This window comes from Netta rufina (genome assembly GCF_964035555.1).
Source record: "Netta rufina genome assembly, chromosome: 5".
NCBI classification, from domain to species: Eukaryota; Metazoa; Chordata; class Aves; order Anseriformes; family Anatidae; genus Netta; species Netta rufina.
Window position 1 is genome coordinate 18,428,528 of NC_140128.1, and position 13,365 is coordinate 18,441,892.

General features: G+C 39.3%; 1 protein-coding gene across 1 annotated transcript; it reads left to right on the top strand.

Annotated features, from left to right (window-relative positions):
* Nucleotides 1–4: 4 nt before the first annotated feature.
* On the top strand, nt 5–12,655 carry LOC311209782 (acyl-CoA (8-3)-desaturase-like; the record flags this gene model as incomplete). Its single annotated transcript, XM_084287306.1, has 12 exons — nt 5–223; nt 4,035–4,145; nt 4,605–4,802; nt 5,741–5,842; nt 6,033–6,161; nt 8,001–8,058; nt 8,462–8,538; nt 9,540–9,637; nt 10,145–10,241; nt 11,406–11,485; nt 11,679–11,804; nt 12,604–12,655. The coding sequence occupies 12 exons, from the start codon at nt 5–7 to the stop codon at nt 12,653–12,655; spliced, it is 1,347 nt and encodes a 448-aa protein (XP_084143432.1).
* Between the last annotated feature and the right edge of the window lie 710 nt (nt 12,656–13,365).

Consider the following 13,365-nt stretch of genomic DNA (forward strand, 5'->3'; position numbering starts at 1 on the left):
GCAGATGGCTCCACAAACTGGCTCCACTGAAAAGGAGGCAAAACCCATTTCAGCCTTTCCACAGCATCTCACTTGGGAAGAGATCAAAATCCACAATGGCCGTGGCCAAAGTCAGCAGCAGTGGCTGGTGATTGACAGGAATGTTTACGATGTCAGCACGTTTTCCAAACTGCACCCTGGAGGCAGCCGAGTTATTAGCCACTATGCTGGGCAAGATGCGACGGTAAGATGTAGGGTGACAGTGGAGGAAGGTGGTGCCATTGCAGGATGGCATGGTGGGACTGCAGCAGAGAACACCTGGGCTGGTTGGCATTGTGCTTGGTCAGATAATGTAGTGGATATGTCTGTGCTGTCTGTAAAAATACCATTCTGGTTACCCTCAAGGTCAGAGTTACTAGCTATGCAAATTGTAAAGCTCTTTGGGTGCATTACCTGCCGATGTAAACAGCACATAGCTGTACACGTTGCCTTGCCACCAGGCATGATCAGGCAGGCTGTCTTCCAGGTGCCTGAAAAGTGTTCCTGTTGCAGCGGTGTGAACGGGAAGAGGGTGGGAGGTGGTATGCTCACTGTGGACTCTAAGCAGTGTTGATATGGCATAAGCAAGTGAAATTCAAAGAGAGAGGAAGGTGGTGAATAAGGAGGAGGTAATATTCAAGCATAAAGAGAAATTAATTTGAGGGGGGGCAATGGAGTGAGAAAAGCAGGTCATCAAGGGAAGGACATTTTTTTTATACGGGTGGGTGATGGAAAACAGAGTCTTGATGAAATGTCTATTTCAAAGGATGGAGAAAAAGAAGTAAAATACAGGAAAAATGACCAAGAAATCAATAGAATGACATTTGACTGCATAAGATGAGGAAAAAAAATCTAAAAATAATTATCTGAAAGTAGATTTTCCAGAATTATTTTCAAAAGCCTTTGATTTACAGGATTTCTCTAATTTATTGTTCACTGACAGAAATAACAAATTTTAATTAGACTATTTGCTAAAAGTTGATACTGAATTTCTGAATTGTCATATGCGTATTAGAAGCATGACCAGGATTAGGACATAAATTTACAGTATGGGAACCCAGATTTTTTTCTCATCATGAAAGACTTTCTAACTCAAGAAAGCTGATTATTCATCAGTTTTCAGTTTGTAAAATAGGATAGTATTTCCTAATTCATAGACCAAAATGGATCAGAGCAGTTATTACTCAAAAATCATTCCTTTCACCCTAGCTGAATATGAGGCAGAAAAATACTTACTGTTCTTAAATGAAGAAAAACTTCTGGGTCTCCTTTGTTTTTTTTTTTTTTTCTCTAGCTCTGGTAGGTTCACAGGCTGCCAGATACAGCATTGATCTAAAAGGAAGGTTGTTTGTCCACTGTCAAGCATCTGTATAGGATGATGTGAGGTTGCCAACAGTACTGCATCAAAAGCTGGCTGAAGAAGGGGCACCAATCTTGCCCACCAGCCTCTGTCACCTCTCTAACCAGCGTGTAATCTTCTCTGTCATTCTTTTCAAGTAAAATTTGTGTACCAACTCAATATAGTCTTTAAAAAGAGTTAAGCATGCTGCCCATGCTAAAAGTCTTTCTTTCCACAAAAACTGTGTTTTTAAAGATTAATATGCCAATTTTAAATGTACATAACCCTTCCAGCTGATGTTTTGTGCCATGCTGTAATGAGCTTGCTGCAGCAATAGGGACAAACGTTGAGGCTGTCAGACTTAAGAACATAAGACGAAACAGACCAAGCCGCTTTAGTGATCCCTGTTGCTGTCTCCTGCTGTTTCCTTTACTGGACTTTTGCAATAGGAATACACCCTTAGGAATACGGAATACTTAGAATGCTTTTTTCCCCAAGCTGTGCGCTCCCAGCTTTTACAGCCACCACTGCTAGGGACCTCTAGCTCAAGACTGTGTTTAGATTATCATGCTTTATAGACACACATAGGTGTTATCAACAGTGAATTTGTCTGGTACGAATGAGTTCAAAGAATGACCCTTGATCTTGTGGTATTTCTTGTGACAATAGTACAATCTGTTTTTTCCTCATTGTGCCTCACTTTCGTACATTTTAAACCCTATTCCTGATCATTTTATGTTTTGAAATTGTGAATATATTTCCATTCTTTTCTCAATGCTACTCATGATTTTGAAAACTCTTTAACCTGTTACCTCTTTTCCAAGGTAGTCTTCCAGTAAGAAATCTGTTCCAGAACTCTCACCATCTTCGTTGCCTGTGTATAGTTATACTACACTGTTTTGAAGACAGAAGGACCAGAACTACATGCAGTCATCCAGCACCATGGATTTATTAATTTTGATGACATTCTGTCATGTTTTTGATTTTTTTTATTCAGCTAAACTTTATTATTATCTTTGTTTTTAAAATGCTACTGAATCCATTGTTCATATATTCTGAGAAATATACACTTCTACATAAAAGTAGGACTGGAAATGTCTCAACAGTTCATCTGGTATATGACATTGCCTAAAGTCCAGGGTTTTTATTTATTTATTTTTTTACCAAGTACTGTTGACCAATACAGTTCATAATCTTATATACATGGTGAGAATTATCTTCCACTATATGCATTACTTTGCATGTATAGACAATATGCTTTGCAGAGCATTACGTGGATGTCAAATGTTGGGGGTCAGGTGCCTTGCCAATGATTTCCTAAAAGTTAACCTCTCATAAGATGTTAATCAGAACCCAAGAGCAAAGAGGATAAACAACATGTTGCAGGATAGAAAAACTTTAATTTCTCTGATACAGATCTGTAATAATGAAATTGTGTATAGGAGCTTATACATAAAAGGCCTCTGGCACCTTTTTTAAGCTCCCGTATAGATATTTAATGCTTTATTCAGTTTTAGAATTCCTGGGAAGAGCAACCTACATAAAAACATACAAAAAACTGCAGGATGAAGAGCACAAAAACAACAGAAAGATTTCCCCAGACCTATGGGTCTGGACAGGGTTTCTGATTATTCAACTTGACAAAGGGCCACTAGGTGTCTGTTGAAAGCTCATCGGTTCAAAACGTCACTTTTCTGTGACTTCTAGACTATAATGCTCAAAGATGGGCCTTATCTGAATAGAGAGTCAAGAGGAATGACTGCATGAGGGAAATCCTATTCTTGTCCAGAAGTGTGCAGATTTGTTTTTGTCCTGACTAACCAACCACCCCCGTTTATTATCAAAGCTAAAATAAGCATGAGCATGGGTGGTCAGACACTGAGGGTTTTGCTGTAGCTACTCTTTCTGGAAGATAAAGGAGTGCAGTCAGTGTCTTCACTTTTCTTCCAGAACATTCACTGAGGAGATGAGTTACAGAAGAGCAGTGGTTTGTTTGGAGTTTCCTGTGATTTTTTTTTTTTTTTAATTAATATTCTATATTTTATATTTTATTTTGAAACTGGTACTACGAATGGTTCTTGAACAGATCAGTTGGCGTCACTGGTGTAATTCAATTGCCCAGGATATCAATTATCCTGAAAAGAAGGAACTGTAAGAGATAACCAGTTATTCCTGCTGTGTATGGAACTTCAGCATACATTTCATTTGGCCCTAGTGTAATAAAGACAGGATTTCAAAAACATCATTGTATTCTAAGCATGGCAAAGAGACACATCATTCACTGATGTGTTTTCATATTCCTGAGTCCTATCCATAGGGCAGGGCTGCTGGCTGAAGCCTTCTAAGGAAGGACTGTGTTGAAACTAACAGATGAAAGAGCATGTTCCCTCTGCAAATAGTTTTTCATCAAACATGTTCATGCTTATTACCAGCCTCACCCAGATGATTTTATGCCATCTAGTTTCTTGAAACTTTTCCAGCTTACTTGGACCTAGCTCCTGTTGATGGCAAGGAACTAAAAGAACAACTATCTGAAGGTCTCTGAAAAAAAAAAAAAAATCAGGATCATGTATTATATCACTGATCTAGGAAAAAAAAAAAAAAAAAAAAAAAAAAGCTTAGCATCTGGCATTTAACAGTATACTTTTCTTATTGCATTTGTTTGTGTATTTATCAGGATGCCTTTATAGCATTTCACAGTGACAAGGCTCTGGTGAGAAAATACTTGAAATCGCTGCTGATCGGGGAGCTGGCACCAGATCAACCCAGCTTTGAGTCTAATAAAAAAGTGAGTGTCCTAGAATCTAGCTGTGGGAATGGATTGCGGTTCAGGAGGGGAGGAGAAACTGAAAAGAAAAAAAAAAAAAAAAGAGGAGTAGCAGATATAATTTCCGAAACGGCATAACTGACACTGTGCCATAGGCTGGGTGGTGGGGAGGTAGCTGCCAGTAGTCACGCATGGAAACATGCAACACTGTTCCAGAAAAGCTAGATTCACACCTGGGTGTGACAAATGGCCAAAGCCTTCTCAGTTCTTGCTACTCTGATGTCTCACTAACAGAGCCTGTCAGCAACTTGTTTTCCAATTCCAAAGCAAAGCTGATATCTATTGATCTCATGCTCATTCTTGCGCAGAGACCCTTCTGGTAGAGATCTCCACTGAGTTCCATTGCTACTCTGGGATTCTTGTGTCTGCTGCATTATGTTTTTAAAGTAGCTAGTCCATTAATACTCGCTTTACCCACAGAAATCACTTCTAGAGGACTTCCGTGAGCTGCGCTGCACTATTGAGAAGATGGGACTTCTGAAGCCAAATTACACCTTTTTCTTCATGATTTTTCTTCACCTCCTGGTATTGGACATTGCATCCTGGCTCATGATCTGGTACTTTGGGATATCCTTAGTGCCCTTCCTTGTTGGCATGGCATTCTTCACCATTGCTCAGGTAAAACACTGACAGCAGTTCATCAGCGCAGATATGTCATTTATTCAAGATGGAGAGAATTAATGAAATAGATTCCAGTCATCACTTTATTGCCTCCTCTTAGATCTAATAAGCTGTCTGAAGACAACAGCCATGTTCTACATCACAATTTTCATTGCTTCAAGCAAGTCTAGGTTTGCTGACAAGCTGCTCACCATGGCTGGTGGGGTGCTGTGAGGTTGAGCTGGCAGTTTCACAAGATGAGATGAGCTGATCTAATCACTCACACTAGAGAGAAGAGGTAGCATTCATTCCCAGTTCCTCTTCCGGCTCCATGTTCTGCTTATTGTCTGATGGCTCTGGTGTTTGTTGGGTCCTTCAGGAGCTGACTCCACTTGCTAGCCCTGAAGAGTTTTCTGCTGGATTACTAAACTAATTCAATTCATAGAAAGGCATGAAACATGCCAGGGTCAGAGTAGGAAAGGAGGAAACAGGACTCTATGGCCCTTGGGTGAGAGAAGTTGGAGGGTGAGAGGAAAGCAAGACTTCCTTAGTAGTGCTGAAACCCTCTGTTTGTCCATCCATTCATGAAATGAGTGGAAGCTCTGGATTTAGAAAGTCTTACACTTTCTAGATGGTTACTTGTAAATTGTATATATTTGCAACGGTAGTCATATGCATATGCTGTAACAGCCATATTAATGTAATTATTTGTAATGTAATTAATTGTAATGTTGCTTTGCTGCTACAATAAAATCCATATCTGGCATTGAGCAGCTTTGATGGACAGTGGCCAGAAAGGAAGTTCTCAGCACTGAGCAGATAGGACTGCAAGTGGTGTTTCTTCCTCAAAGCAGAAGGGAGATGAACCAACGCTGTGGAGTTACAGAGGCTCCCATGAGCGAATTAATACAACACTGCTGTGATTCAGTTTCTCTGGTTATCCTATTGTCTTTTAGATCCAGATGGGCTGGTTCCAACATGATCTGGGACACTGCTCTGTCTTCAGGAAGCCTAAATGGAATCGTCTGCTGCAGATCATTGTGATAAATGTTCTGAAGGTATTGCCTCACTGTGGGAATATTCTCTGGGGCTAATCTGGTCGAAGCAATGAATGGGAGTGTCCCTGCTTTCAGGCAGCACTACTTGTGAGGAAAGTGCAGTGCAACATTCAATAACAGGTGAATAAATAGCGATGGAATTGCTGATACTGTTTGAATTTGAATTCCTGGTCTTTGACTTTTCCTGCAGGGGTTACCTGCTAGCTGGTGGAATCATCTCCACAACCAGCACCATGCCAAGCCCAACTGCTTCCGCAAAGACCCTGATCTCAATATGCACCCTCTCTTGTTCAGCTTGGGAAAGACACTCTCAGTGGAGGTGAGCGTGGGGGAATCTGGACAATGCTAAGTTATAGCCTGGAGAAGCAAATAGTCAAAAAGACTATGCCATAAAAGATTTTAAAGACAGAAAGCTATAGACTGAAGTATAAAAACATGGATTAAAAACATGGATAAAAACACGGATTGTCACTTTCTGCCTAAACCTGTGATAATTTCCAAAATGTTTGAAGGTCTGACAGTCTCATGGTCTATCTGTTCTATCTGTTGGTCTATCCTTCATGCCAAGGTTCCAGTTTGATGTATATAACTTAAGCACCTACCTCAGACCTGGTTATCATGGTGCTTAGGCACTAGGTCCGGGGAAGTAAAGTCTTAAAATCAGTACTTAAGTTCTCTATGTTGCTAGAAGAGTATGGTAAGCACCTTGAAACACTTCCAAAGAATGAATCAGTCCACTTGATTATTGTTAGATGTTGTCAGTGATATTGTAGATAGTCAGATGTTCCCTTGTGGTGGTCTTTTTGGTTGTGGGAGCTGCTTTGCACCACTATAGCAAATTCTTTCTTAATAATAAATTTTTTACTTTCATAAAAATTAAAAACATGAACACTGCTCCCCCTCATTCCTGTGATTTGAGATATCATTAGGGTAAATAAGGTCTCTTTATCTTTTCTTTCCCAGCAATTCTGTTTACTCACAGGGCGAAGAAAGGACCTCTTGGTTAGCTAAACTTAAAACATCCTCTTTAAATTATGTGTCTTTCTCCTTCAGCTAGTAATAAGCAAAGAAATTGCAGTTCTCCAATGCATGTAGAAAATTCCAGCTCCACTGTCTCAGACAGGCTCCTGGGAAGAGAGCTTATACAAAGTATTTATTCATAGAAAACTGTTAGCTGAAACCTGGAAGAATTTAGTCAGTTATCTTCTGAAAGATCTCTCATGGCTGTATATTAGCATGAACATGCAGTATCTAGAATGAAAGTGTAGGAAATTAGTTCTCATCTCTTTCTGCTTTTAACAGAAATGAGTCAGACACACTGTGGATGGGCAAAATGGATTTCAGTGGTTTAATTTAGTTAAATTTGGTTGGTTTCAGTTGCTTGGATCTAGTGTAAATATTTTTGATTTTTTTTTCTCAGTAACAGGGGAGCTATGGAAATAGTTTGCTCTACCTCATTATTTTGTCCTTTGAAGAATAAGGAGCACAAAAATTGCAGATGATGTCAAGAATTCTTTTGTGTGAATGGTGGAAGAAAAAACACTGTGAAGCAATAAAAGTACTTATGCTATACAAATATATAATCTCTTTGCTGTTTCATGAAGTTAAAATATTCGACAAAAAGGCAGATGCCTTTATAGAGTATTTACTACTTGGATCTTGTAGAAATTATTTTAGTCATTATAGGATAACATCCTAATTCTTATGTATTTTCTGACCACTATCTTCTTTACCACTCAAAAACCTGGGATGTTCATCAGCATCACCAAAAGCTTCCCTTGCAAAGTTCAAATGCCTTCTTAGCATTTTTGTTATTTTTGAGTATTTTTCTATCCTATCATGAGTTTTGGAACTCTTCCTAAAAAAATTGCTGTGTTCTGACATCTGCATGTATTGATATCTGGATGTAGAGGCTCATATGAAATCTGTTTCTCTCCTGCTGAGGTACTGCTTTGGAAGTTCAGTACCTACTTTTCAATAAGAGAGGTATATATATATATATATATACTTTTCAATAAGAGAGGATTAGGCAGATTTAAGTGGTATGTTAAATAAGTTTGTTATACAGGAATAAGGAATATCTCATGAAGTGTCTCAGTTCTCAAACTAGCCCACTACAATGTCTTTCTTTTTTTTTTTTTTTTTTTTTTTTTCCCAGCTTGGAAAAAAAAAGAAGAAGTTCATGCCTTACAATTATCAGCATAAATATTTCATCTGTGAGTATTTCTGCTTTCTTGGAGTGCTGTAGGAACCCCACCCAATAATCACACCTGCATTTCCTTCCCAAAATTAAAGATACTCCCATTAAAGTCACAGCTTCAGGGACAATCACATTAAGGACACTTCATGTAAGGAGTAACTGCCCCTGATTATGTGATGTTGAGTACCATAAAAGGGTTAATCAGGTGTGAGGAAGAAAGGGATGGGAAAGAAAACTGGATGGGAAAGAAAAGAAGAGGTGATGGATGCTGGAATGAGAAGAGGAACAGCTTATATAGGAACAGAAAGGTTAGCATAAATGGGAGAAAGATCCTTCTTTGCAGTGAAAGAAAAAATGCTTTCTGTAAGATTTATGATAGAGTGTTATAAAAGATTTTCTGCTTTCATTCTTTCCTTCAGTACTGGCCCCACTTGCCCTTGTACCCTTCTTCCAGCTGTCTATATTCTACTTCGCAATCAAGAGGAAAAAGTGGTTGGTAAGCACTGCTTGCACTGACTAGAAATCTTTCAACCAATGTTGCAACTTGTACTGTATTTGATTGGGATGGAGTTAATTTTCTTCATAGCAGATCATGTAGTACTGTGTTTCAGATTTGTGACAAAAATGCTGATAATACACTAACATTTTTAGCTATGGCTAAACAGCTTCTGCACAGCATCAGGGATTTCTCTGTTTCTCAATCTGCCCCTCATCCCCCCACACCCACCAGTGACTAGTGCAAGATAACCAGGCAGATCACCCAAACTAACCAAAGAGATATTCCATGCCATAAAATGTTATGCTCAGCAATAAAAGGGAGAAGAAGGGGCTTAGAGGCTTAGCCATCTTTTGCTTGGGAACAGGCTGGATGTCAGGCTACCTGTAGGAGATAGCGAGTGATTGTTTTTGCATCACTTGCTTTGTGTTGTATTTTTTCTGTCTACCAATTCTTCATATATTAAGCAATATTTATCTCTCCCTACAAGTTTTCTTGCTTTTATTCTTCCTTTCCTCTTACCCCATCTACTGGGAGTGAGCAAGGGGCTGTGTGGTGCTTAGCTGCCCCTTGGTGTTGACCTACAACACTGCTATGCGGCTACATCACCCTTCAGCTGAGGTGACTGTGGGGTCTGGGGTAGAAAAGGCTGATATGAGACTTGCTGCAGCAGGAATGCCACTCTCTCAACAAGTCTGGAGTGACTTTTTGGGTTGAGGCTTTCTGCAGCAGAATAAAAGATAGCAGAAAGTTATCAGACCTAGATAGAGTGGGATTACAGGTCTGTTTGCTGGTGTTTAGTTACTGATGGTAAAGTGGGGGATATGGGAATATTTCGGGGATACACTCAGGAGGCAGAATGATGATGTTACTTCTTGATTGCACAAAGAATGTATTTAATGCTGCAGTTCAAGTGAAGAGAAGAGGAGGAATTGGAGGGACTTCCTCAACAAAGGGACTTCCTCAACAAAGGCTTTTTTTTTTTTTTTCTTTTAATACAGGAACTGTTATTGGTTGTGTCTTTCAACATCCGAGTTTGTCTCATGTATGTTCCTTTAATGGGATTTAGCAATTTCATGGTGTATTACTGGATGTCCAGGTAACACACAGCATACCCAAAGTCCCCACAACTAATATCAGTAAATAATAATGAGCACGAATGGAAATCAATAAACCTTAGTCATACTATGCATACTAGTCAGGCTTCACGAAATTGTATTTTTTCACAGAAACAAATAGTGAGCCAAGAAAAACACTACAAATTGGAGGTGGAGGGAAGGCTGCTCAGGGCCATCTGCAACTACAGATTTAGTAGCTCTCAAAAGTTGGGAGGCAACTCCTAAGAGGAGGGAAAGGAAGGGAACAGAAAATACTGAATTATGTATAAGTGCCCTGTTACATAAGACAAGACCTAAGAGGCTAGATAGATAAGTATTTTCAGGCAACTGATTTTTGGGGCCTTCTTAGTAACTGCCAGTGGAAGGCAAGCTTCTCCCCCCCACCCTACTCCCTGGCCCTTTTGTGTCAGTTGCCTAACTGTATTTTAATGACAAGTTTGGATGGGATTAGAGGTACTATAAATGTGTCCCTGTGTTTATCTGGTCAGGTATCTAGAGAGTACGTGGTTTATTTGGGTCTCACAGATGAATCACATTCCAATGAACATTGATTATGATAAGAACAAAGACTGGGTATCTACTCAGGTGAGAATCTCCTTTCTTCTGGAAACTCGATCTGTTCTGAATTATAGGACAAAGATAATATTGTTCTTCTCATAGCTAACATTAATGCTTTCTTAATGAAGTTTGTCATTGCTGTTTTCTGCATTCAGCTGTATATTTCTGTAGTAGTCAAAAACTTTCAAACTCTTAAGATGGAAAATAGGACATATAGATTTAAGAAATGTCTTTCCCCCCCCCCCTCACTGAATGCTTTTGACACATCTTTCACAACACTTTTCCCTTTGGTAACATCATGAAAAAGTGCTGACAGTGACAGAACTTTGAATCAATCTTTTTAGGCCAGCTAAAGAGAAGCAAACTGTAATTAGATACCTTTTATTTTTGAATATGCAGGTAACAGATCTTCTGCAGATAAATCTGACAAAATTTAGGTCTGATAAAAATGAGTATGTAAATACAACTTATTTATACAAGGCATCTATGCTGCTTAAAGCAGTATAATCCCACAGAATGGGTTTTAAGCATACAATAAGGGGAAAAGACAAAGATTGGTATTCATCTGACCTGTCCTGAATGTCTACATCTGAATACTTGTAACATTAATTGAAGAAAATGAGCATTTCTACAGCATGATTCATCTTGCCCTGAAATATACATCTAAAACAGATCAGAGTAATGGCACCACAGAAATTTCTATTTTTCTCCATTGATGCCAAAGGGATTCTTAACTGAAGAGCTCAGGTGCAGATTTCAGACTGAAGATGTGTAAGTTATTGGAGAAGAAGCTCATCTGCCATGTGTACACAGATTTTGTCCTCATATTTTTCAATTTGATTCCACTTGTACGAGTTGGAGGAGTCCAGAAGAGTGTTTTTTGTTTCTTAGGCATCTTTTCTTTCTATCCAAATGAAAGAAGCGAGGAGAAGCTCTTAAAAGAATCACATTCAGGCCTATGTGCATGTCAGTGAAGAAGCTATTCCTGAGCCAAGAACCAAATTAACCTATATCTTAATGATCCATTTCAATCTAGACTTTCTTTAATTCTTAAGGGCAATGAAGGTAATGATCCCTGACACTGAGTTGCCTTTTATGCTAGATAAGGATGGGAAATGATTGCTGGGGTTCAATTATCTGGATTTTCAGAAAAATAATATTATAGCTAAATCATGTCTCTTTTCCTCCCAGCTCCATGCAACGTGCAATGTGAACCAATCTCTGTTCAATGACTGGTTCACTGGGCACTTGAACTTTCAAATTGAACACCAGTGAGTATGATTAGTGGGAATAATATGGGGCACTTAGAAGTGATAAAAGTCTTGTAGTCTCACGTGAAACCATATTCATCAGAAGATCCTTTGCTCTCATTTTGGGGGATGGCTGGGAAGTGCTTTGAACAGTGTGACCAGGGCATGGTGCAAGCTAAGCCCTACAATAGCTGTATCTTATTCAATTCTGCAGCCTTTTCCCCACAATGCCTCGACATAACTACTGGAAAGCAGCTCCTCTTGTGAAAGCCCTTTGTGACAAGCATGGCATTGAGTATAAAAGCAAGACTTTACTTGGAGCCTTTGTAGATATTTTGCAGTAAGTATCAATTAACTAACACAAGAGTTTTGCTCTGTAATAGCATGCAAGTGAGGGACGTGCACATAAGCAACCATTTTAAATTGATATCCGTGGAGTGATCAAACATATTTATTTTTTCCTTAAAGCACTTTTAACTTCAGCTGATAAGATGAAGAGAGAGGCCATGATCTCATTGAGAGAATGCCCAGTATTAGGTCCAATCATACAGTGTTTCAGCCCTCAGCCGTGGTACAGGCATCCTTATATATAGAAGTGCTGTTTCTGTTAAGGAAACAACATTCCATGTATCTGTCATGTGCTTTTTATTCTGTTTAAAAATGTTTGCTAGGTATTTAGCATAATGCCTGGGATTAAAACTGTCAAGCCCACTCAGGGAAGCCAGGAGAGATACTCCCTTAATAGGAAGGAATTGTTTGACCTCCCTTCCACCACACCTTGCTGCATATGCCACCTGTCAGGAACAGGAGAAATGTCTGGTGTTATCCAGAGCCCAGATTCTGCTTTGTTAGCTCAGGCACAGTATATTAGAGCCTTTCCAGGCACTGCTGCTTTCTCTGACACAGCTTATTCCACTCATATGTTGTAATAACTATATTCTTCCCAGTTCTCCTGTTTCTAGAAGAAGTCTCTCAATGCAATTTTAATCTATTTTTCCATGTTTTCCCCATTTCAAACCATCTTAATTCCTTTAGCAAGTATATTCTTCCCCTCCGAACTGCTACTGTTAGCAATTTGTCTCCCTGAAGCCGAATAGTGCTTCTCCGTAAGTGTTGTGTTTTAATTTCTCTTCTGGCAGCTCACTGAAGGAGTCTGGGGAACACTGGCTTGAAGCCTATCTGCATGGATAGAAACTGGCAGCTCTCAGAGGGAACCTCTTCACCAGACAGCTGCTGCAGAGTCAGTGCAGACAAACAGAGTGTCTGTGGCTTTTGGCATAGGAACCTGGGAGCTGGGCAAAGCTACTTTCAGAAAGAAAGGGGTGGGGAATGGATTAAAGATACCTTTTTTTTTTTTTTTCCTTGTTCTGAACCACAATATTTCTATTTTGTACTGCTCTCAAACTCAGCATTCAGAGTCATGTTGAAGTAGCTATTTAAATGTGGGAGAAGTAGCTCTTGAATCAGCTTGGCCAATTTACTGTGTAGGTGGGGGATGAAAGCCGCCCAGCTTCTTGCTTATGGGAAAATTTAAATGGAAATTCATAGTGGTTTTGGCTTAGTGGCTCAGTGAAAATGGATAGGACAAATCAAACTGCAGGAAGTCAGAACACATTAGGGATGATCTTTAGAGGATGTTCTAGAACAGATAAAATAGGTATACAAAAAACAAGATGGTCCGGGGTATGTTGCCAGCACTAGTGATCATATGTGCACTACTTGTTCTAACTAGTGAAATTTAGTGTTATAAATTGTACTGCTCATGGATTGCATAGGGAAGTAGATAACTGGATGCTAAGTTTCACACCTAAAATAGCTGGTTCAAATACAGTCCAAAAAGTCTGTATAGTGTGTATTATTTATATGTATAAATACATGTATTTAATTGAGTGGTGACTGTG